Consider the following 25,822-nt stretch of genomic DNA (forward strand, 5'->3'; position numbering starts at 1 on the left):
TTATCAAGAGAATGGGTGAAGGAGATAAAGACAACTATACTAGAGAGTAGAGATGACAAGAAAGACAAAAAGAATAATTTAATTGAGCAAATAAAATGGATGGGAAACCTTTTTTTAATGAGAGATTTGAATGTGAGTCATTTTTCCAAGTGGTTTTTTAAAAGACAATTTAAGATGATGTGATTTTGAAAGTGTTAAGCTGTGTATTGTTACCGTTTTGTGTTCCAGTGGGTGCAGCATTCTCTTGGGTTTCTGTGCCATAATTGATCAAACTTTTCAGTTTCTATTGGGTTTGTACGTTTTTCTCAGTGTTTGTTATACACCTAAAGCTGTGGTAGAGCTCTTCCTATAGAAAACTTTTGTTTCTAATATCTTTCACATCGTTTTGACAGTGGTAGGTGTTGTTGCCTTTTGAATAAATCCTACCAATCTGAAATGGTAATAGCAACGTTACACTGTGAATATGTCTTGGAAATTATTTGATCTTTGCTATTTGTTCATTTAAAAATTGTTAACAGTACTCTAGGACGGTAGATTCTGTCTCATCTAAAATACCAAATTAAGAAGAAAATTTTTATAAGCATATACCCAAAGATCCTCTATTTTCTTAGGGCTCTTGGGAAACAGCTTCAGGTTATTTAGAATCAAGTATTAGGAATGGAGAATCTTCTCATTTTGCTCTGAGCATACAGAAACATTGCATCCTGAGTTGGGTAAGGGTGGAACACATGGTAGCCTGAGTTTTTCCAAGACCTGGCACTGATGGACAGTTCTGGGTCAGTAGGTATTGTTGTTTTTAAACACAAAACTTACCAAAATACAGGGTAGAAACGGAAGAGAAACTGAGTCCTGGGAAAGAAGAGTGAGTTTTTAAGCATAGTCATGAGATCCCTGAAAGTTCTGAAATGCCAGGATGAAATGGGACATTTTTATAAATTTGTAGTGGGGCGAATGGAGGAGAGTGAAAGGGGAGGCATATGGCAGCCAGGTGGATTTTTATCTACTGGTGAGAGTGTGGAAAACAGGAAGAGTTTGTTGGCAGTCTTGGTCTCAGACAAATTTATTCATGTTTGTCTGAACTGTGAGAGGGTTATTAAACCATTAAAAATTTTTTTTAAAGTAAGCTCTTATATTCTTCTATAATTTAATGCATGTATGTATGTTTACACATTCACCCATACACTATGACCAGTGAAACTACCTGCTAACTGCAAATTTTTACCAACTTTATTGAGGTAAAATTTACATACCATACAGTTCACTCATTTAAGTGACAGTCTGTGGTTTTTAGTGTTTCCAGAACTACACTGCCATCACCACAATTTTAGAGCATTTTCATCACCCTCCAAAAGAAACCTCGTCCCCATTAAGCCATCACTTTCTGTTTCCTCCCAGCTCTCCTGGCAATCACTGATCTACTCTGTCTTTGTGGGCTCGCCTTGTCTGGACGTTTCATATATATGGGAGCATATAATGTGTGGTCTTCTGTAACTTGGCTTCTTTTACTTAGCATATTGGCTGCAAGGTTCATCCATTTTGTATCATGTTTCAGTACTATATTCCTTTTTGTTTCCATAATATTCCATTGTATGGATTTGCATTTAATTTCTTCTTTTATTAGTTGATGGACATTTGGGTTGTTTCTGATTGCAGCTCTAGCAAGGAAAAAAGTAACTGACTTTTACTTGCAAACTTTGGAACCTTAGTTCTAGAGACCGAATATAAGGATTGCCTGGGTGACCTTGAGAAAGCAGTCAGTGTCTGTTACTTCTATCTCAAGTTATGAATAAGTCTTTCTTTTCATTTGCCCTTTTATTTTGTCAGATTAAGATTTTTAAGTTTGAAAGATTGTTCCTTATATACAATCTAGAAACTAAAGCTAAGGGACGGTGTGAGTGAAGTGGTATTTGGTTTGATACCAGGGCAGGCCACTGGGCCGCTGAGTCCGTTGGAGATTGTTAAGGAGGAAGTGAGCAAGGGAAGCACCGGTGGTGCAGCCAGAAAGGACTGGCTTCGAGTCAGGGTCTGCTGGCTGATTTTGGAGTCCATCTTTGAAGTCTATTTCCATAGCTATAAAAAGCATATATAAATAACTTCTATCTCAGATCTTTTGGGAAGGTGGAATGAGATAATAAATGTAATAAGAGTCTTTGATAAATATATGGTGATTATTTCTAGTTTGATAAAGATCAAATCAACTGAATTTTCTTCAGTAATACTGGAAAACTTGAGCTTCTAGGACTGAATATTTCAGAAATGCTTTCATAGTCCCCAATTCCTTCGTTCTAATTCTTAAGCTGTATCATAGGAGTAAATTCCACAGTTTATCTTTTTTTTCCCTACTTCTGTTCTGAACTTTAGAAAGTTATAAGCCTGGCTTAATTAGTTCATTTGAAAATTCATTTAATTGGCCTCAACTGGGCATTCAATAACCTCAGATATACAGATGACACCACCCTTACGGCAGAAAGTGAAGAGGAACTAAAAAGCCTCTTGATGAAAGTGAGAGAGGAGAGTGAATAAGTTGGCTTAAAGTTCAACATTCAGAAAACGAAGATCATGGCATCTGGTCCCATCACTTCATGGGAAATAGATGGAGAAACAGTGGAAACAGTGTCAGACTTTATTTTTTTGGACCCCCAAATCACTGCAGATGGTGACTGCAGCCATGAAATTAAAAGACGCTTACTCCTTGGAAGGAAAGTTATGACCAACCTAGATAGCATATTCAAAAGCAGAGACATTATTTTGCCAACAAAGGTCCGTCTAGTCAAGGCTATGGTTTTTCCAGTGGTCATGTATGGACTGTGAAGAAAGCTGAGCGCCGAAGAATTGATGCTTTTGAACTGTGGTGCTGGGGAAGACTCTTGAGAGTCCCTTGGACTGCAAAGAGATCCAACCAGTCCATCCTAAAGGAGATCAGTCCTGGGTGTTCATTGGAAGGACTGATGTTGAAGCTGAAACTGCAATACTTTGGCCACTTGATGCAAAGAGTCGACTCATTTGAAAAGACCCTGATGCTGGGAGGGATTGGGGGCAGGAGGAGAAGGGGACGACCGAGGATGAGATGGCTGGATGGCATCACTGACTCGATGGACGAGAGTTTGGGTGGACTCCGGGAGTTGATGATGGACAGGGAGGCCTGGTGTGCTACAATTCATGGGGTCGCAGAGTCGGACACGACTGAGCAACTGAACTGAACTGAACTGGGTACTTACCATCGAGACACAGTCTTCTTTTTATTCCTTGTTGCATTTCCAACCCATTTGTCCATGTCTATTTCCTCACTTTGAATAAATATCTTGTCTCCCAGCTCACCAAGGCAGGTCATCTGACCTGTCTCCAGATTTTCCTTTCCATTTTAAGTTTTCTTTCTGACCTCTTCTTTCCTGTTAATTGTAAGAGAAAGATATATTTTCTAAGTCATTTCTAAAGACATATTCTTTCTTAAGACAAATTCATCCACCTCCTCTAAGACATTCCTCCATCACTTGTTCCCTAAGTTTGCTCTCGGATGTCTCCTTTTTCTGAGCCCTTCTTCTTATCTCTGCCTTCTCTTATTCTTCCCACAATGCAGGAAGTAATTTCCACTTCCTCCATTACAACCAAATGCCTTTGGTAGAATCAAAGCATTTCAGAGATTAGTGGTTTTTGTCTGGTCCAATTTTTATCTTCCTTAATATTCAGACATCAGTTGGAAGGAAGATGGGGCACAACACTCAGTGACTTTGTTCAGATCTTTTCCAACTGTGAAATTCTTTAATACTGTTATTTTTGACAAGCATAATAATCATTGGTACATATCTGTATTTTTTTTTACCACTTGTTCATTTCAGACCATGAATCAACCTTCTAGAATCAGACTTACTCCTTGTATATTGAGGTGTTCCTATCTTTATTTCTTTTATTTTTTGCAAAAATTTTCTCATTTTTTTCTTTTAATGAAAGTTTTATTCCTTTTGTTCTAAAGTACAGAGTTTTCCAAAGTACTTTTCATTTAGATGTTATGCATATTTATCATGAAAATAGAAAGTTTAGGTAAATAAAAAGTAAAATTCTATAATTTTATCAGCCAGAAATGACTTTTCATATTAACACCTTTGTATGTACATCCTTCTTAAGATAGTGGTATAGATGCATAGATAGAGGAGCATTTTTAAAACAGAGCATAATTTTTATGCTTCTTTTTTTCTCTTTTTAAGAGACAAGACATATTGTCTTAGGTTTAATGTGAGTGTAACTATTTTGCGATTTGTTTTTTAATTCATGCAGTTGTGCTGTTATACAGATTATAGATCTTACTATTATATCGTTGAATAAACTATTGCTTTTCTTTCTGTTAGAGCAGTATTTGAACTTTATGTAATATGCCGGGCTGACAGATGAGAATAATCTTATTTTAAGTTCCAATAGATTTATCCAATCCATGTAATTATTAGGATGTTGTTTGTTGCTAATCTGATTCTCAGCTCTTAAATAAGTACTTCTCTTAGAGTTTGAATTATTAATGTTATATTGCTTCTTTCTTGCCAATATGAAGACAGAGGATAAATAAGTTGATAAGAATTTTAGATTTTTGTACACCTCTTAGACAGTTTCCAGGAGTTCAAGAGACTTGTCCAAATTTCTGTAAATTAACTTATTGTTCTTCATAAGGAGAGAGGGCCCTTGTTCTCTGAGTTTTGGCAAGCAGAGAAAACTGCATTTTTATTGAGTGCTAACTTACAAGAAAAGATGCTTTTGATTGTGACCCTAGAGATGAAGCTTTATCTTCATGTAGAGATGAATAGTGCTCATGCTATTCTTTGGAAGAATCTTTAGGTCATTATTTAAAAAAAAAAAATTCTGTACTTGAATTCTAGGCAGTGTTAATTAAAAAGAGACTTTTTAAACTGGAAAAACTTGAATAAGGTCATAGATAATATAATTTCTTATATCAGTATTCAATTTCCTGATTTTAATAATTTTATTAAGATCATGTAAGTGAATATATTTGTTCTTAGGAGATGCACACTAAAGGGTTAAAGGGACATGATGGCTGAAACTTACTCTCAGTACTTAAAAAAATAACTTACATGTATGTGGGTACACACACACACTCACAGACATGCAGACACACATACACACAGAGAGTGAGAAAGCAAATGTGGCAAAATGTTAGCAACTGGAAAATCTGGATGACTGGTCTGAGTCTTTTTTTTTTTTGGTAACTATGAAATTTTAAAATTAAAAAAATTATTGAAAAGACTCACTGCCCATAGTCAAAAAAGTTTATTTACACCAGAAGATTTTCTAAAGGAAATTTGATTTATAGTTATGATTTATTGACCAAAGATAGTTGTAGCCAGGAGTCTACATGGGATGCCGAGTATGGTTTTTCCATTGCTGAAGCCATATTTATTTCAGTCAGTCTGTTCAGGACCAATCCGACATGGTTATCTCAGCTTTGGTGTGTAGGAGAGTGTGGCCTAATGAAGCAGACGTTGTGATTTCTGTATGAAAGAGTATCACAGAGACCAGCTAATTTTACTGCTTGGTAACAGTAACAGAGAAGAGGGCGACAGAGGATGAGATGGTTGGATGGCATCACTATTTCAATGGGCATGGCCTTGGGCAAACTTCAGGAGATAGTGAGTGACAGGGAGGCCTGGCGTGCTGCAGGGGTTACAGAGTCAGACACGACTTAGCAACTTAACAACAGCAACAAACAGTAACTTACATGAACCTTCTTGCAGATGCCAAGTGTTGGTTATAAAAGAACCTGGGTCAGATAAGGTGTGAATGAATGTGTTTTAACTTTTCACAGTTCCTGGCCAAAACCATCACTTCTTCTCTGATGCTAAGTCAATAGCAGCATATTTGTGTAGAAGTCCAACACACACATAGGCACAGAACACTGAAAACTTTGGCAAAAAGGCTTATTTTCAACCATGCATTTAATAAATTTTGGTACAACTTTTTCTCACTTTTCAGACATTTTCTGGAGAGCTATCTGTCCAAACTTCTTAAGAGCAAGAAAGCTGAAACAAACCCTAGAAATATGTGAAGAAATCTTGACTACCATTTGTTGGAAATTTTAAAGAGTAGTTCAGTTTTATTCTTTGTTAAATTATATGTAAAATTGGAGAATGATGGGGAAATCCTGAGAGAAAAATGCCACTGTGACGTTCATCTGAGGAATGTAGAACAGTGGCACCATCTGCCTGTTGTGAAGACCGTGCTGAACTTATTTTGCTTATTGAAAGGAACCGGAAACATGACCTGTAGCAGCAAAGTAGTCTCTCAGCCAGAGGGACTAGGCTGATTTGTGTGTTAAGGTTACCATTTCGGTTTTAGTCAGTTCTTTCAGTGCAGGTCTTGGTTGTTGTTTAGTCCTAATTTGTGTCTGACTCTTTTGCATCCCCATGCCCTGTAGCCCTCCAGGCTTCTCTGCTCAAGGGATTTCCCAAGCAAGAATACTGCAGTGGGTTGCCATTTCCTTCTCCAGAAGATCTTCTAGACCAGAGATTGGACCCACATAGTGGCTGGTGGATTCTTTACCACTGAGGCACCAGGGAAGCCCACAGGTCTTGGTTAGGATTGGGTAAACCTCACAGTTCAGAATTGGTGAGTAGAGCCAGATGAGGATTTTGAGGAGGGAGATTCAAAGAGTCCTTGGGGATATGTCCTTTGATACTTTCTGTTGAAAAGCTGGTGGGTTTTATAGGAAGTTTTTGGATCAACAAAAGTTATTCACAACTTTTATCTTCTCCAAGAGTCTCTTCGAATAGTCAAGTTATGTTGATGAAATAGTAGATGGTAAAATCTTGTTGCTGTGGGTGCTGTGGTTTTCTACAGATGTTATGTGAGTGCTTGGAGAGTTCAGCGTCACATCACTCAGTCCACAGGGAAACCCACTGTACAGAAGTGGAAATGAAAGGCTGAAGGAGTCACATAGGTGGCTTAGGGTTATATACATGGTGGATGGCAGTACCAGGATTTGAACCCAGGTCCAGATGACCTCAGAGCCCAAGGTCTCCTGACTGACAATAATTATGGCCAAGCCAGATAGAGCTTCACATTCTTGAAAGAGTTTTAAACTTACAGTTCTTAAAATGGTTGGGCTGAAAAGCAGACAGGGATCTGAGTGGAAGTGGTTAATTTGGAAGGCGAAAGAACAACTGTAGGAAGTGGGAAAGGGAGGACAGCATTTGAGGGGTGGGTTATCAAACCACATGTCACTGTGAGCAACTGGGAACTGCTTTAAAACACTCTCCTGAGTTGTCCCACCCAAGGCAAGGGCCAAAGATATTACCTGTTTGGTTGGGGGCTGCTCGCTGCTGCTTCCAGCCTTTCATGCTGGTGACAGAGCAGGCTTTAGCACGGCAGGCAGAGGCACTGGCAGTTGACAATTGGGAGTCAGGTCAAGCACATTGGGTGAAGGCAAGAGGAAAGGGACGGAGCACCAGTGGGATCTGCTAAGACAGTGACTCCAGCTGAGGTTGGAGATGGTCTGGTGTTCCATTGGCTTTGCTAATATAAGGTAATGCTGTGGATGTCTGCCTGTATCTCTAGCCTGAGAGATGCATTAGTTGGTGGGGGAGACCCAGAGCTCACTGACTCTCTGAGCCCTTGTTTGCCAAGCTCACTTGGCCATTGCTTCCCAGAAGGGATATGGGAGGGATGTCTGAACAAGTGGCAGACAAGCAGATGCCAGGGGGAGGACGGGACAGATTATCTAGAAAGCACTGAGACGAATGCATTGATCCACAAACTGATGGGAGAAAATGTTGTTTATTGATGAGAAACTGCTTGCTTTTCCATCTTGTATTAATAGATAATGAACTGAAATATGAAATAATCTTTCATCAAACTGAAATTCACCAACATGCTAAATAAAAATCTCTGGGTCTCAGGCAGAAAAATCACAAGCCCAGAACCTAGAGTTCTTTATCACGAATATTTCCTAATGGTCCTGGTTTGTTTCTCCTTGGCAGCGACTAGAGCACGCTGTGAATGGGCTTTGAGGTACATGTGGATGTCCTCTCCCTGGTGTGATGGCATAAACCTACTGGTCTTTTTGGGGAAAGTCTTTAGAAGACCCTCATTAGTAGGTGACAATCGTGTGTGCCTTTGAACCCTCTGTGGATCTGAAGGGGAGAAAAAGCCAACCTTCCATTTGGCACACTTAATGGTAATTATTTTAAGTGTTTTTTACACAGAATTGCTTCTTCATGCTTAAGAATTAGAAAATATTTTCAATTATATGTCTCTGAACTGCTTGATTGCATGGGTGTGTGAACGTTTAATGTTTCTCTAATAAATCTTTGTGGAAGTTTCTCCCTGACTTATTTCGAAAGACTTTTGTCTAACCTTAACCATCTGTAGCTTAGCATGAAAAAAAATATATATATTATTTGCCTTTGTCTTAAAATGGATGACAAATGGGATTCAGGTTTCTCACTATTGGAGGGGAGATTACAGGCAAGGCTAAAACTGTCCATGTGATACTAGATTAAAATTGGAGACCTTAAAATTTCTGTTCAGCTTAACATAGATTCAGATGGATACTTACAGAAATACTTACAGATCTCTGTGGGTAAGTGAGCTAGTTTACATATATGTTTCCTTTCTCTGTGAGCTGCCAGAGCCCAGAAGCAAGGTGGCACAGTTTCACAGGACATACTTCGTGCCCTGATCTTGGTTTCTAGTAACATTCTACAATAGAGGGAACCAGTGCTTCTTGGAGAAATGGTTGAACCAGGGGTGGGGCAGGGAGCTAGGAAGTGCTAGAAGGAGAGAGACAGAAAGCAGGGAGAGAAGTGAGAGGAGAGGAAGGAAAGGGAAAAGGAGGGGAGGAGAAGAGAAAGCAAAAACCTAACACACATACCTCAGCAGGAGATCAACATCAACGTCACACCCGTGTGTTCTCTTAGTGGGATGCCCTGGGGATGACGCGTTATCTCCGTGGTCTTTTCTCCCAAAATTCAGTAACCTCAGTCAGATTGTGAGGAAAATAAATCAGACAGACTCCAGTTGCGGGTCATTGTGCAAAATAACCTGACCACCAGCACGCCTCAAAACTTTCAAGGTCATCACAAACAAGGAAAGTCTGAGAGATTGTCACCATCTGGAGGCACCTCAGGAGACGTGGCCACTAAATGTAATGTGGTGTCCTGATTGGAATCCTGGCACAGGAAAGGTTAAGGAAGTAAAATGAAGCATGAAAGAATTCTGTTTTCCTTCCTGTTGTCGTACTTGTTTTGCCAGCTTTCCTTTCTTATACTAATGTTTTCACTTTACAGAGTGATTTCACCTCAGAGGATGTAGCCCACTCAGCCTTTACATTTCATCAGAAGAGAAAACGTGGACGATTTACAATAGACCTTGTCTTCTTCAGTTACCATTTTTTATTAGTGAAAATATACTTGTACAAGTGATTTGAATAGTGATCCTCCCAGAACAATGTGAAAGTACAGATAGTTTTTATCTTTTCTCCAGTTCTCACTGGCAAAGGATATTTGCTGTTACATAATGAGGTTTTCTTCTACTCTCAGACATTTCCTGTTGACACCTTTTGGGTTTTTTTTTTTATCATGCATTTTCATTGGATGATCTGATGGACTTCTTTGTAGCAGCCTTTTACATTTTTGTTTTATAATACATTCATGTGTTTTCAGCATTCTGAATCAGTCCTAGGTGGCAGATACTCTCTGTTTTCACCAAATTCATGAACTGCCATGATATAAAGATCCTCTGTACTTTGCGCCTACAGTTTTCTGTCTGAGGAGAGAGTTTTACAATTCCACAGTGGATGATAACTTGTGTATCTAAACTGCTTGTAGAAATTGGCAGTTCCTTCCAGGTTCCACACTTACCACATGATGCATTCATTGTCATAGCTCACACAGTATTTGATTATCACCCAGGGTTTGGTGTGATGACTGTAATGCTGAGAGTTTGAGTTGGCATGACACAGTAATACCTGCAGTTTTTGCTTAAGGTTGAAGTTTTTTAAAGTGTGTTTTCCTTTTTAGTTTTTCAGACATTTTCTAAAGTATAGGGGAATTCTTGTCTGATATACTTATGTGTGTGTTTGACTTGATTCATAAAACTCCAGTATAATCTTGACCTGTTCAGAATTTAGTTCTTCATTAAAAAAAAAAAAAAAAAAGCAGTAGATGAGAATGTATTTTTCAGAATGCTTGGTGCAGAGTAAGTATTAGCCCTTGAAGGAACTACCTTTTCCTTCTAAATGTTAGACATGCAATCAATAATTACTTTGGATCAGCACTCCAAGACCCCCCCAGATACAGGCAGCCAGTTAGGAGCTTTCTCTAGTTTAAAACAAAATGTCAGAATCAGAGTCCTTTGGCCTTGTTCTGGTGAATGAAATTGGATGGACTAGAAATGATACGTAATGTTCACATCAAGTTATTGGAATTTTGTTTTTCAGTGATTGATCAAGTTTACAATTTGTTACAGTCAACTTGAAAATTAAAGTCAGAGCGTTTTTCCTGCTTTCTTATTTTATACCATCTGTGCCTTTAAGTTATCAGAACAGATGTTATGAGATCTCCTTGGAGACCTTTGGAACCTGGGAAAAAGACATGTTAGGATAAAAATATAAACATTTTCAATTTCAAAGGTACATTGAGAAATCACTCAATATAGTAGCTTCATATCACAGGTAAGGAAACAGAGGCCTAGAGAGGTGATATGACTTATCTCAAGTCATTCACTGAATAGAGGTGAAGTCAGTAATTCTCAGTCCAGATTTCTGCCCATTATAGCATGAGTTGCATCAGAATTTTTATCTTGGACACCATTGATTCCTTCGTTAGTAGCATAGCACTTTAAGGGAATTATTTAAAATGTGAGTTAGACACAGAATGGCCAAGTGTTCTGGTTTCTCTGAGAGCAGCTGATTTTCACTTCTTCTCTTGGTGTCTGTTAGAAGCATTCTGTACCACTCTCCCAGGTGTGTCTGGGTTTAGATGGTGGAGTATATAGTAGCCCCATAAGAAGGACATGCAGTGTTAATTTGCACTTCTTCCCCTCTTCTCTTGACTCCCACACAAATAGTCACATTCTAGAACATGGGTACATATTGAATTGCTGACTTTACTTACTCCTACTGATTTTACCACATAAGTAGTACACATTGTTCTTGTATCTCAGAGAGAGTCAGGCATTGAAATATGATGGGCCTCAAATGCAGAGGCTTGTTATTTGTTTTAGGTAATTCTGCAGAATTCAGTTGTAGAAGCCTTAAGATTTCATTAATATGTGCTTTTTACTATGCTTACCTTGCCCTGGTAAGCACTTTTTGTTAGAGCTATTTACATCTTGTTATTGGAGTATGGGTAATAATACAATAAAAAATTAAATTTATCAGCATTAAAGTTTGGAGTAAGTATAGTTGGGGGGTAATTCTCATATACTATATCATTTGGTCTGATATCTCATTTTTGAAACATAGGGCAGTTCAGTGTCCACTGCCTAAAGTCCTACAGTATAAAATTCTCCTTCTCCCTGAACAGATTGTGAGACTAGAGTTTTATGGCCTGAACTTTAACTTGATACTGGGTTTCTATGATTTGGTGGTTGGTATTGGCCAGACACCCCATGTTTGCACAGTTGAACATGGGTCCTCAGGGTGGGCAGCCGCGTAAGATGATGTAGAGGTTGGCTTGGCTGAGCAGAGGACATGCTGCTTCTGTCACGAGCTTTACTCTCTGCCTCTTACTAGCAAAGAAACTTGTAATCAAATGAATGCTTCTTAAGTGTAGAGGAAATTTTCGTCTTTGAGATAGTGTCTTTTAATTGGTTTCTCCTTACAAGACTGAGTATTGTAACCTGTTACTATATGATCTCCTTGTCTTCTAGTACTGGGGTTTTATTTATGTCAGCCCTTTATGCTGCTAATAGTTGAGTCAGAACAAAATGAAGCATCATGATTTTGTCCCTGTGCCCCTTAACTTCAGATTTTGATTCAGTATCTAGTTGTAGCTGTGGAAATTTTGCTAACTAAAATAATTTTTTCCTTACATTAGATTCTCACAGTTGATGTCTTCATTTTTCTTTTTCTTTTTTTCCCTTAAGTTAAACATAAGCACACATGTTTGATTGTATTTTGAAATGGAATTTTTTTCCATAGGGCCAAACGGACTCCAGTGTTTAGAATTAACCTAATTTTTGTTCCTTGAAAAAAAAATATGCAGTACTTTTATGGTTTAAAAGAATGACTCTAGATGCTGTGAAGAGTGGATGGGGATTAGAGGTGAAACAGGTGGCAGCAGGGAGACCAGTTAGGCTTTGTCCAGTCCATTCCAAGGTTCATGGTAGAGTGGATTGGCACAATCATAGTCAAATTAGAAATAGGTGGGATTGAGCCTATATTTTGGAGATTGGATAGACAGAATGTGTAGGTGGTTTACGACAGGAAAAGCTCAGCCTTGAGAATGAATGCTACATGCTGGCTTTGGCAGCTGGGTGGACGGTGGTCCTTACTAAGTAAAATGGGAAATTTGAGAAAGGGTAGGAGAAAGTTTGTCCAGAGGTTGGGGTGGAGGGAATGTTGGTAATCAGGGGTTTTGTTTTGAGCCTGTGAGATAACCAAGTAGAGATAAACAAGGAGATGGAGTAAGGGAAAAAATCAGGGTTCAAGATACATGTAAAGGCAGGGTATTGGCTGAGAGCCAACAGTGCAGGTGTGCAGAAAAAGAAAAAGGAACTGCGGACTGAACCCTCTCTCACTCTGACATAGAGAGTAGAAACGTTTAGAAAAGACTGAGCGAGATTCAGGGAGAAAAAGACTAGTGGGGGATGAAGAGAGCTAGGACATGGCGATGCTATAGAAGTGGACAGAAGGAAGCAGATGAGAAGCCAAATAAGACAAAACTGGAGCAGGGACTGTGGGCTTGGGCAGCAGGAAGGTCTTGGCAGTGGTCTCAAGTGAAGGGTTCCCTGGAAGCCTGACTCGTGTACATTGAGGGGAATCATAGGGATGCCTACTGCCAGCTCTCAGGAACTTTGCTGTGCAGGGTGGTGGAGATTAGGCCTGGATGTGGAGGAACCACAGAGGAGTCAATGGGAATGTGTGGCTGAGAAGGGGACAGTGATGAGGAGTGGGTGCCAGTTGCCTGAGTAAAGTCCTGAGAGGGCACGAGGTGGGAACAAGTGAGCAGGGTTGATTCACCCGTAGAAACAGCAAGGAAAACAGGATAGGTTCAGATGCAGGTGCAGCAAGTGCCTGCCAGATTGGTTTTATCTGTCCCTCTTCCCTTTATAAAATTTTTGGCTGCACTGCATGGCTTCTATCTCAGTTCAACAGCAAAGTGTTGAACCCCAGCTTTGGCAGTGAAAGCCCAGAGTCCTAACCACTAGGCCACCAGGGAACTCCCCTGCTTTTACCTTCTTAATATGGTTGAGGCAGTTCCACCAGCGGAGAGTGTGGGTGGGTTGGCGGGTAGGCAATTTGAGGTGTGAGTCTTTGAGAGTGGGAAACAGAACATTTTGATTCTAAGCTTTGTAGCATCACCTGATAGTGAGGATTGCCCATAGAGTAGATGCTTGCTCTGGAATTCTTATTCATCAACTAAGAAAAACTTCAAACGTATAACTTTCAAACGTTAACTTAGAAATGTTTTTGACAGTGAAAGATGCCATGCTAATATATTTTCTTCTCATGTGTAGAGGTTTAGTAGAAACTTTTAAAAAAACATACAAGATTTTTATATTCTTTTTGAGCACCTAGAGACTGAGAAGGAAAGGACCACAAACTCAGAAAAGAAAAATGGGCAAAAGTCTTGAACAGACAGTTTGCCCAAAGAGTAATGCAAATTATATCCATTTCTTACATGTTAGGTTGGCAAACTTCTTTTTTTTTTAATTTTTTAAATTTATTTTTAATTGAAGGATAGTTTACAAAATTGTATTTCTGCCGTACGTTGACATGAATCAGCCATAGGTATACATATGTCCCCTCCCTCTGGCTCCTCCCTCCCACCTCCCACTCCTTTCCACCACTCTAGGCTGTTGCAGAGCCCTGGTTTGAGTTCCGTGAGTCATTCAGCAAATTCCCATTGGCTATCTATTTTACATATGGTAGTGTGTATGTTTCCACGCTATTTCCTCCGTTCCTCCCACCCTCTCCTTCCTCCCGCCGCTTGTGTCCATAAGTCTGTTCTCCGTGTCTGCGTCTCCATTGCTGCCCTGCAAATAGGTTCATCAGTACCATCTTTCTAGATTCCATATATATGTGTGTGTATATATATATATATGTCCTAGCTATTGTAAACAGTGCTGCAGTGAACACTGGGGTACATGTGTCTTTTTCACTTTTGGTTTCCTCAGAGTGTATGTCCAGTAGTGGGATTGTTGGGTCATATAGTAGTTTTATTCCTAGTTTTTTAAGGAATCTCCATACTGTCTTCCATAGTAGCTGTTACCAGTTTACTTTTCCACCAACAGTACAAGAAGGTTCCCTTTTCTCCACACCCTTTCCAGCATTTGTTGTTTTTGGATTCTTTGATGATGGCCATTCTGACCAGTGTGAGGTGATATCTCATTGTAGGTTGATTTGCATTTCTCTGATAATGAATGATGTTGAACATCTGTTTAATAGCCATCTGTATGTCTTCTTTCAAGAAATGTCTGTTTATATCTTTTGACCACTTTTTGATTAGGTTGTTTGTTTTTCTGGGATTGTGTTGTTGCTGATAATAGACTCTGCAGTAAGGCTATGGGGAAACACACATTCTCACTTATTACTGGTTGAAATGCTGCATAATACAGTCCCTAAGGAGAGGAATCTGGAGAGATCAACCAAAGGTCCTGTTGTTTGGCTTTTTACACAGTATTCTCATGAATTTGTGCTATGGGTATACTTGCAATGTACAAATGACTACATGCAGGGTTATTCATTAAGTCATTTTTCATTATAACAAAAGGCTGGGAACCCCTTTGAGTATTCATCATTGGGGGCTGATTGATTTAACTCCAGTACATCCACACAATGAGATCCTATGTGATAGTTCTAAAAGGAGAATCTCTGCATGCTGACATGGAGAGATTTCCAGGGTATGTTTGTAAGTGAAAAGACCAGAATTCAGAATGGCATAGATAGTGTTTTGTTTCCTTTCTAAAAGGAGAGAAACTGGATATACTTATGTTTGTTTGGTTTTGCATAAAGAAACATCAGAAGAAAAAAAAAACAAACTATTAAGTGATTATTTGTTGGAAATAGAGGGGAACAGATTGGCAGGAGACAGAGGAGGAAGTGAGACCTCTCAGTTTACATATTCTTATGTCATTTTGATTTTGAAACATGCAAAGATTATTAATTGACTCTAGCAAAAAAAAAAGAGTAAGTACTTTATAGTAAAGTTTTGGAAATCGTCATCATCTTTATCAGTGTCATTATTATAAACTGGTTAATGAAGTTTGGTGATGTAGGCAGTAAATCAAATCCCTTATGATTATACAGTGGAAGTGAGAAATAGATTTAAGGGCCTAGATCTGATAGATAGAGTGCCTGATGAACTATGGAATGAGGTTCGTGACATTGTACAGGAGACAGGGATCAAGACCATTCCCATGGAAAAGAAATGCAAAAAAGCAAAATGGCTGTCTGGGGAGGCCTTACAAATAGCTGTGAAAAGAAGAGAAGTGAAAAGCAAAGGAGAAAAGGAAAGATATAGGCATCTGAATGCAGAGTTCCAGAGAATAGCAAGAAGAGATAAGTGTTATGCTCCGAGCCCGTATCTCCGAACCGACCGAGAGAGCAAGTCCACCACAGTAATGCAAAAGCAAGAAGGGAGTTTGTTTATTCCTAGCGCGCTAGGGCCCAAGTCTCATCCCACACAAGGGAATCCGATAAGAGCCCCGAACAAAGGAGTATGGTGGCTTATATACAGGCAGTTCTTTGTCTCAGTTACAGGAGTAGCTGGCGTTACATGATTGGCCAGGCAGGATGAGCGCATATCCTGTCTCTTTCTGGTAAACATGACTCAGGTCCTAGAGACCGTCGTTTGGTCCCTAACAATAAGAAAGCCTTCTTCAGCGATCAGTGCAAAGAAAGAGAGGAAAAGAACGGAATGGGAAAGACTAGCGATCTCTTCAAGAAAATTAGAGATACCAAGGGAACATTTCATGCAAAGATGGGCTTGATAAAGGACAGAAATGGTATGAACCTAAAAGAAGCAGAAGATATTAAGAAGAGGTGGCAAGAATACACCGAAGAACTGTACAAAAAAGATCTTCATGACCCAGATAATCATGATGGTGTGAACACTCATCTAGAGCCAGACATCCTGGAATGTGAAGTCAAGTGGGCCTTAGAAAGCATCACTACGAACAAAGCTAGTGGAGGTGATGGAATTCTAGTTGAGCTGTTTCAAATCCTGAAAGATGATGCTGAGAAAGTGCTGCACTCAATATGCCAGCGAATTTGGAAAACTCAGCAGTGGCCACAGGACTGGAAAAGGTCAGTTTTCCTTCCAATCCCAAAGAAAGGCAATGCCAAAGGATGCTCAAACTACCGCACAATTGCACGCATCTCACATGCTAGTAAAGAAATGCTAAAAATTCTCCAAGCCAGGCTTCAGCAATACGTGAACCGTGAACTCCCTGATGTTCAAGCTAGTTTTAGAAAAGGCAGAGGAACCAGAGATCAAATTGCCAACATCCGCTGGATCATGGAAAAAGCAAGAGAATTCCAGAAAAGCATCTATTTCTGCTTTATTGACTATGCCAAAGCCTTTGACTGTGTGGATGACAATAAACTGTGGAAAATTCTGAAAGAGATGGGAATACCAGACCACCTAACCTGCCTCTTGAGAAATCTGTATGCAGGTCAGGAAGCAACAGTTAGAACTGGACATGGAACAACAGACTGGTTCCAGATAGGAAAAGGAGTACGTCAAGGCTGTACATTGTCACCCTGCTTATTTAACCTCTATGCAGAGTACATCATGAGAAACGCTGGACTGGAAGAAACACAAGCTGGAATCAAGATTGCCGGGAGAAATATCAATAACCTCAGATATGCAGATGACACCACCCTTATGGCAGCAAGTGAAGAGGAACTAAAAAGCCTCTTGATGAAAGTGAAAGAGGAGAGTGAAAAAGTTGGCTTAAAGCTCAGCATTCAGAAAACGAAGATCATGGCATCCAGTCCCATCACTTCATGGGAAATAGATGGGGAAACAGTGTCAGACTTTATTTTGTTGGGCTCCAAAATCACTGCAGATGGTGACTGTAGCCATGAAATTAAAAGACACTTACTCCTTGGAAGAAAAGTTATGACCAACCTAGATAGCATATTCAAAAGCAAAGACATTACGTTGCCGAGGTCCATCTAGTCAAGGCTATGGTTTTTCCTCTGGTCATGTATGGATGTGAGAGTTGGACTGTGAAGAAGGCTGAGCGCCGAAGAATTGATGCTTTTGAACTGTGGTGTTGGAGAAGACTCTTGAGAGTCCCTTGGACTGCAAGGAGATCCAACCAATCCATTCTGAAGGAGATCAGCCCTGGGATTTCTTTGGAAGAAATGATGCTAAAGCTGAAACTCCAGTACTTTGGCCACCTCATGAGAAGAGTTGACTCATTGGAAAAGAGTCTGATGCTGGGAGGGATTGGGTGCAGGAGGAGAAGGGGACGACGGAGGATGAGATGGCTGGATGGCATCACTGACTCGATAGACATGTGTTTGAGTGAACTCCGGGAGTTGGTGATGGACAGGGAGGCCTGGCGTGCTGCGATTCATGGGGTCGCAAAGAGTCGGACACGACTGAGCGACTGAACTGAACTGAAGGTAAGACAAATATAGTAATGGGATTTTGTAATTTAGGAGGCATTAGGATTATTAGGAAAACTGTTGAATAGGTTCTGTTCAAATTAAAAGAAAACAGTATCTAAGGAAAACATTATCAAAGTAACTGATCCTAAGTATCTTACTACAATTCAGTGATAGCTTTGCTATTTAAAAAAATTTTAATTGCTTTGGAAGGTTAACACATTTGGTTTTTAACTGTAACAATGTGTTGTAGAATGAATTTAATGTTGCCACAAAGTACCCATTTTTGTTGCTACATAATATACTTTTCCCACTAATATGCATTACTGTTTTTTATTTTATTACAGCCTTCCCCCTGAAGCTCCCCCCACCACCCCAACCCCGGGAACATTTCTGAACTTCAGAATACCCCTGAAAGTTAAATGGTTCGTCTTGTTCCATGTGGTGAATTTTGACTGTTGAAAGTTTCTAGGCAAAATGTAGGAACCTTGAATCGTTTCCCCCTACCTTTTGCATTTTCAAAAGAACTTAAGCTGAATGGTACATGAGATCTCCAGTCCTTCAGGGGTTGTTCTGGGGCAGTGTTATCTTCTCAGATACTATGACATCAAGTCCTTGAAATTTACACGTGTCCATCAGATCCCTGTTCCTAGCTGTGCATCGTCTTTGTTCATCAGCTCGGTCATGGCTTTGTTCCTTTAGCAGGATTCCTGGCACATTATTGACTCATTGTCCCTGGGGTTCAATTTCTTTGTTGATAAAATGGAATGATAGTGTTGGTGCCCTGCCATTCTCCCTGGGTGATTCTGAAAAGCAAATGAGGTGATTAAAGATTGCGAAGTCTTTGTAAATTGAACATAAATTTATTTATGGTTTGGTTTCATCTCTTAGTAAGGATTTTCCTTGTATTTCGTTATAAATAAATTCTTTTTGATATTCTCATTTTCTTGTATCTGAATTTGAAGCTTTCTTCATTTTATCTTTTTCTAGATCTAGTGGAGAGCATGAAAACATCCCTCTGTTCTCTTTATCTGAACCTTTGTCCATCTGTCAATTGGAGAGAAACCTATGGTTCTAATATGAATTAAAGCTAATTATATAATCTAGTCATCACAATGATTTGTAGAAGTAGTAATAGTTGCTAACAAAATGGTAATTTTTGATTTTGTCACTGAGTGATTTTTTTTCAACCTAGAATGTTTACTATTCTAATATTGTTAGCCAACTGCTAAAATATTCAGCACATAAACTGTTGCTTACCCTACAAAACAGATTGTTTGAAAAGGGGGTTTGAGAAAGGATTTGTGGAGCTGGTAGCTTTTATTTAAGTTCTTGTTGTATGGTGGGTTTTTATGCAGTTCATTGGTCCTCCAATGATTGGCCCTTAAAGAGGTTTTTGTTTTAGTTTTAGTTGAATGTACTCAACCATGCTCAAATTAATGCCACAATTATAAGCAGAGACTTGGAGAGGGAGGCGGGAATTGAGGGAGAGCAGCTATTAGACAATAGAAAAATTCCACTTGTAATTAATTTTTAATCCACAGGACTTTTATAGCAGATGTTTGCATTTTATCTACCCCACAGTACCTTGTGTACCTGCCATGGTGGATAAACATCAAGTTTTGATGAATTTGCACCCTGATGTCATAGAAACAGTAGAAATCAAAGATTAAAACAGCACACAGTTATCTGGTCTCCTAGGGCAGATTGAAGCATGGTGCTGAGGCAGCTATTTAGGTAATTCAGACCCCCATCTGCTTTATGAAAATGGACGCAATATTTATTGAACACTTACTATGTGCCAAGCTGTATACTGAACATTCTGTGTTTTAATCTTTATGGTATTCCTGTGATTGATTCATCTTTATAGTACTGATTAATCTTTATAGTATTTCTGTGAACTATACATGGGCTTCCCTGCTGGCTCAGTTGGTAAAGAATCTGCCTGCAATGAAGGAGACTCGAGTTCAGTCCCTGGGTTGGGAAGATCCCTTGAAAAGGGGAATGGAAATCCACTCCAATATTCTTGCCTGGAGAATTCCTTGGATAGAGGAGCCTGGTGGGCTATAGTTCAAGGGGTCATAAAGAGTTGAAACTGTTTTTTTGATCCTGACTTTAGAGACCAGAATATTGAGGAAAGATTAAGTAACTTGCCCAGGGTTACATGCTAAGTGACAGAAGTAGGACTGAAACCTTAACTTTGTCTAATACGTAAATCTGTGACTTTTTTTCTTCTGTGTAGTATGACCAGTCATACTTTTGCCAGAGGTATTTGGTATGTTACTTTTCAGCCTTGGTGTAAACCTTCACTGGTAGAATGAGATAAGATGCTGCCAGAAAAATAAGCAAAGAAACTATTTCCTTCACCTGGTAAGATGTTATGCCACTACTTTTGATCAGAGAATGACAAGAATAAATTATAGGAAGACCAACTAGGATAAAGACCAACCACCAGCCAGCAAACAAAAAATAGCTAAGCTTATGCTTTTGAAAGTTTGAGCTGAAAATGAAGTCTAAAGAAAAATTATGAAAAATTAAGTGTGGGTGTTTCAAATAGATCTACTAGGCTCTTCCCAAGTAGGGGGTGGGATTCCATAGAATTCAGGATTCATATTTTTTGCCTGTGAATCTTTGTCTTGTGTATTAGTTTGCATAATCATATCCACTCTAGTCTTGTCTGGATGGTGATATCAGAGCATGATTTGAATACCCTTCCACAGTGAGCTGTAACTTTCAAGGTCCAGACTCCACATTCATCTGGCTTCTTAAATCATTATCTATTGGACTGTTTAAAATTCAAATTGTAGGGAATCTGAAGTTTACTCTGAAAAAATTTCTTGTCTGAGAATTAAGAACTACAGCTTTGTAGGCTTGTGCATGCCCTGACTCTGGGTATACCAGCGTGAGTAGTTATTTTCTCTTATGGAGGGTTGTTTAGATATCTTGAAAGTGTGTGAAAGGAATTTTTGATCTCCAAGCCATATTAAAATGACTAAGATTTCAAAGATACTAATTACTGCTGTCCACAAGGAGGAGATTGGGAGTGGTCATTTTAGTAACACTGCCTGTTTTACCCAGTAGTCTCTTTGTAAAATCCTGTTTGTGAAACTTTGTGTTTAATTTCAGGAATGTGGCTTTTGAGTAGAATATACTAACTACATTACCTTAAGGGGCTTCCCAGGTGGCACAGTGGTAAAGAATCCACCTGCCAATGCTAGGAAATGTGGGTTCAATACCTGGGTCAGGAACATGCCCTGAAGTAGGAAATGGCAACCCATTACAGTATTCTTGCCTGAAAAATTCCACGGACAGAAGAGCCTGGCAGACTGTAGTACATGGGGTTGCAAAGAGGTGGACAGGAGTGAATGACTGAGCATGCATGCACATTTTCTTCAAAAGGAATGGACATTTCTGTCTGCTGTTTTAATTGTGTTAGTCAGCATCAACTCGCAGTTTCTTAGTAGTGGTGACTTGAAGCAGCAGATACAGCAAAATGGGATGAAACTTCATTTTAGGTAAACATCAGACCTCCCAAATTTTGCAGCATTCAATTGAGTGATTTGGTTATTATCAGGTTAGTGACAAGCTGGAATAGAAGGAAAGGTATGAGAATTGAGGAATTCAAGGAGCCGTGCATGATGTTGGTCGGTGGTCATAAAGTAGCAGAGGAAAAAGAGATTGTGGAGCACTTCTGAGATGTGTGTTTTGTATGCCTCCTCCACCATCTGTTCTCACTGAGGTAGTGTAGCAAAAACCTGATAGGTTTGTGTCATTAATACACTGCAGATATTTTCCTTCAACAAATCAATTATTTGTGCTGGTGATTTGAAAGCCCAGAAGTAAATTGATCACAGACTAGTATGTTTTTTGACAGGCTTGGCCATCCTGCTTGCTTAGCTGGAGTAATGGGGATGCTTTGTAACCTTCCTGTTTAAAAAAAATTTGTTTGTGTGTATTGGGAAGAGGATGTCAGCAAGAAGCTGACTTTACTGTTTTTCTAGTGATGTGATACCTACAAGGACCCACAGCCATATGACCACCCCTTTCCTCCATTTCCTTGGGCTCGTGAGTTCTCAGTAGGAGCGATTTTGCCACCTAGTGGGTGGGAATTGGTTGGGGGATAGTGCTGGGTGACAAATGACAGTCAGGGGCGCCCTGTGTGTAGCTCCTTGAGTGTCTTCTGAATTGGGGAAACCCCTTGAGTAAAATAGTTGGTACAGAGCTGTGTTTATTGCCTGTTGCCCCCTTTTTTTTATGTTCAGGAATCATAGGCAAACACTGCTTCAAAGCAGTTTGTCGGAAGTGGTTGAGACTGATTCATTGGCACTTTAAATCTTCATAATTTTTAAACTTTTGTTATCTGTGAGAATATCACTAGAAGTAAGACTGGCACTGTTGTGTTCCACACCTGTTGTGTCTTGCCTGAGAGAGAGTTATTCCTTTGTTTGAACCTTCTCTATCCGGGGATTGTGATGACTATTTCTAATTTGTCTCATACAATGCCCATGACATTCTTTGTCTTGGATGTCTAAAGAAATGCTTTTTTTTAATATTCATGTACATCTTATATATATTTGGTAGGCTTAAAGCCTCAAAGCATTTTTCTTTTAAAGAAATAATACATGCCCTCTCTACTTTATTGATTTGGCCCCTCTGCACAGATCAGCCAAAGATTACACAGCACTTTAGGTTGCATTATAACAGATTACAGTATAAGTACAGTTCAAATTAATTACATTATACTTTATTTGATTACTTAAGTACAGTTCAAATTAATTACATTGTACTTTATTTGGTTATAAAGGAACTAACAGCCACTGAGGAACTTAATATCTCTTCTGAATTTCATCATTAAAATGCAATTTTAAAAACATACTTTGATCTTTGGTTACCATAAATTGAAATTGAAAAGGATCATGATTATATTCCATTTGAATTCAGGTTTTTTATTAAGGGATTTGTTTAAGGTTTAGTGATTTTTTTTTCATTATTATTACTAGTTAAATTTTTTTAACACCGCTTCATTGAATTGATGTATAATAAACTGCAAATATTTATTTTGTTAACTTTTTATTTTTTATTGGGATATAGCCTATTAACAAGCAATGTTGTGATAGTTTCGGGTAAATGGCAAGGGACTCAACATACAAATACATGTACCCCAAACTCCCCTTTCATCCAGGCTGCCACATAACGTTGAACAGAGTTCCATGTGCTGTACAGTAGGTCCTTGTTGGTTATCCATTTTAAATATAGCAGTCCATCCCAAACTCCATAATTATCCCTTTCCCCCATCCTTCCCCCCAGCAACCATAAGCTCCTTCTTGAAGTCTCTGAATCTGTTTCTGTTTTGTAAGTAAGTTCATTTGTATCATTTCTTTTTAGATTCCACATATAAGGGACATCATACAGTGTTTTTGTTCTCTGTCTGGCTTATTTTTCTCAGTATGACACTCTCTAGGTCCATCCCTGTTGCTACAAATGGCATGGTTTCATTCTTTTTAGTAGCTGAGTAATATTCCATTGTATATATGTACCACATCTTCTTTATACATTCTTCTGTCAATAGACATTTTAAACTGCAAATATTTAAAGCACACAATTTGATGAGTTTGTCACAGGTATACTGTGATGTCATCTACTCAAGAAAGATGATGATGACCTGTCCATCATTTTCAAAGTTTTCTTGTGCTATTTTGTAGTTCCTCCCTGCCCACCCCTGCAGGTACATTGGTCTGCTGATTTGCTTTCTGTCGCCTTAGATTAGGTTGCATTTTTTAGAATTTTATATAAATGGAAGCACAGTCTTTTTATTATCAGGCAGTATTGACTTACATATCCTTTTAGTTCCAGTTCAGACATCATAAGAGATCTTCTAGAAGAAGAAGAAGCCTGGGAAGCATCACATAAGTGAGTTCTCGTCATCACTAAATAGTCATGTACTTTAACTTGATAAATTATGGTTCTATACAGTTGATTTGCAAACCAAAGAATATTTGTGCTTACTGACTTAAAGTAATAATTCATGCATCTCAAGATAAAGATTTCTGGTTCACTACTTGTTTCTATATATTTCTGCTTAAAAATGGAATCCTAGCTTAATAACTCTGGTTACTTGTCAGAAGTTGTTCTTCAAAAGATAAATTGTTCCAGTGGGCAACTTACAGTCGGAACTTAACAGTCAGGCCTTAAGCACTGGCTTAGGGTCTTTAGAAAACTTCTAATCCTTCCCTAAATATTACTAGTCATAAGATTGTAGTTCATTCAGGCAGATTTGTTCCACTGCAGTTTCAGGAAAATCACACATCTCAACTGGGCCCTCACAGCTGCCTAGCACTTTTACTGTTTCTGTGATTATTTCTTTGTCTTGTTCTTCACAGAGATTATTTGCACCCTTCTCAGTTCTCAGTGGCTCCAACCTAGCTGAAGACCTTGTCTCTTCTTTTGTAGGGAAAATAGAAGCCGTTGTGTGGGAATCCTCACCCTTCCAGCATCGAGTGTATAAATCTGCCTGGTTTTGCACATATTTTGGTCCTCCTTTTATAGTTCCTTCCTTTTATAATAAAGGATTGTCCCTGTATTATAGAGTCCAGTTTTTCCTACCTCATTCCTGCCCTCTTGTCAGGAACATTACCTCTTCTCTCTGCTCTGTTGAGATACTTCTCCTTCTCCTCTCTCTCACTGTTTTTTGTTTTAATTTATTTTTAAATTTAGTTTATTTTTGGTTGTACTGAGTCTTCATTGCTGTGTGCGAGCTATCTCTAGTTGCAGTGAGCAGGGGCTCCTCTTCATTGCTGTGCTTGGGCTTCTCATTGTGGTGGCTTCTCTTGTTGCAGAGCACAATCTCTAGGCACACAGGCTTCATTCCTCCACAGCACATGGGAATCTTCCCAGACCAGGGATCGAACCTGTATTCCGTGCATTGGCAGGCAGCTTCTTTTTTTCTTTTCTTTTCTTTTTTACGTTGTAAAAGAACTGATACTTTATTATAGAACATAATTCAAACCATTGTTGGTATTTCAATATATTGCTTAAGAAATGTTGGAATTGGAACAGCACTTATAGTTCACTTTATGGCTATGAAAAGGCAGTCATCTTCCACTTAAAACTGTAACCAATGATGAAATATACTCAAGAATATAAACATTTGGTCTAACAATCTTTTAATATTGGTTAAAAACAGACTGTTTGTTGCTGATGGAAATAACTAATCCAATGTGCAAAAAAAGTACAATTTGTACTTAAGATACGTTAAGACCAATGGTTCTGTACTGTTTACATACTTAAAAGATCTTAAACGTGTAGATTTCAGGAAGGACACTGCTACTATGATAATTCCATGCTACCAAGAGACCAAAAGCTTGATGACACTCTTTAAGTTACACAAATGTATCCAAACAGGCATACCTATTCTTGTCCTAATCTTGATCCTAAACAAAAATCCAATTTCAAAATCAGTTGGGAATTATTTCATTCTAGGAAATCTTGGAATTGTTGCAAGTCTGCAAACCTTGTCTCTGAGAGCCAGATTCCTACATTTCCTTTTCTAACCCTGTTACCACTGGTCCAGCCCACAAATTCCATTGGCTATGAGTAGCGACACCCAAAATAAGAGCAGTGAAAAAACTCAGCTGTCAGGCCATCAGCATGGCAGGTGGATTCTTATCCACTGCTCCACCAGGGAAGTCCTCTCGTTGGGTTTTCAGCAAGCCTGAATTGTTCCCAACTGGAAACCAACCAGATAAACACTTAGCCTCCCCTCTCACTCAGTTTCCTCCTGCAGCTGCTCTTGTGTCTCTCCTGCCTTTCTCAGTAGGCAGCCTCTACTTGCACTTTTCATTCCTCATCTCTCGCTTACTTGTCAACATCCTCAGCCAGGCCTATCAGTTCTTCTGAAATAGCCTTTACTGAAGTCATTGAAGACCATGTTATACTGTGCTATGCTTAGTCACTCGGTTGTGTCCTACTCTTTAAGACCCCATGGACTGTAGCCTGCCAGGCTCCTCTGTCTCTGGGATTCTCCAGGCAAGAATACTGGAGTGG

General features: G+C 39.1%; 1 protein-coding gene across 5 annotated transcripts in view; it reads left to right on the forward strand.

The window, feature by feature from the left end:
* The window catches only part of RAD18 (RAD18 E3 ubiquitin protein ligase), a 113,438-nt gene that overhangs the window by 70,951 nt on the left and 16,665 nt on the right, over positions 1 to 25,822 (forward strand). Inside the window, exons 12-13 of one of the 5 annotated variants that reach the window (XM_069562092.1) lie at positions 23,627 to 23,689; positions 24,230 to 24,359. The exons of 1 other annotated variant lie outside the window; for it this stretch is intronic. In XM_069562092.1, coding sequence (XP_069418193.1) covers positions 23,627 to 23,689; positions 24,230 to 24,284 — 118 coding nt within the window. In that variant the 3' untranslated portion in view covers positions 24,285 to 24,359. Of the gene's footprint in view, positions 1 to 7,976; positions 8,053 to 18,126; positions 20,304 to 23,626; positions 23,690 to 24,229; positions 24,360 to 25,822 lie in introns of those variants that run through there. 3 more of the 5 variants (XM_069562091.1, XM_069562093.1, XM_069562095.1) reach the window with 3 other exon arrangements.

Source organism: Ovis canadensis, chromosome 19, assembly GCF_042477335.2.
Source record: "Ovis canadensis isolate MfBH-ARS-UI-01 breed Bighorn chromosome 19, ARS-UI_OviCan_v2, whole genome shotgun sequence".
Classification (NCBI taxonomy): Eukaryota; Metazoa; Chordata; class Mammalia; order Artiodactyla; family Bovidae; genus Ovis; species Ovis canadensis.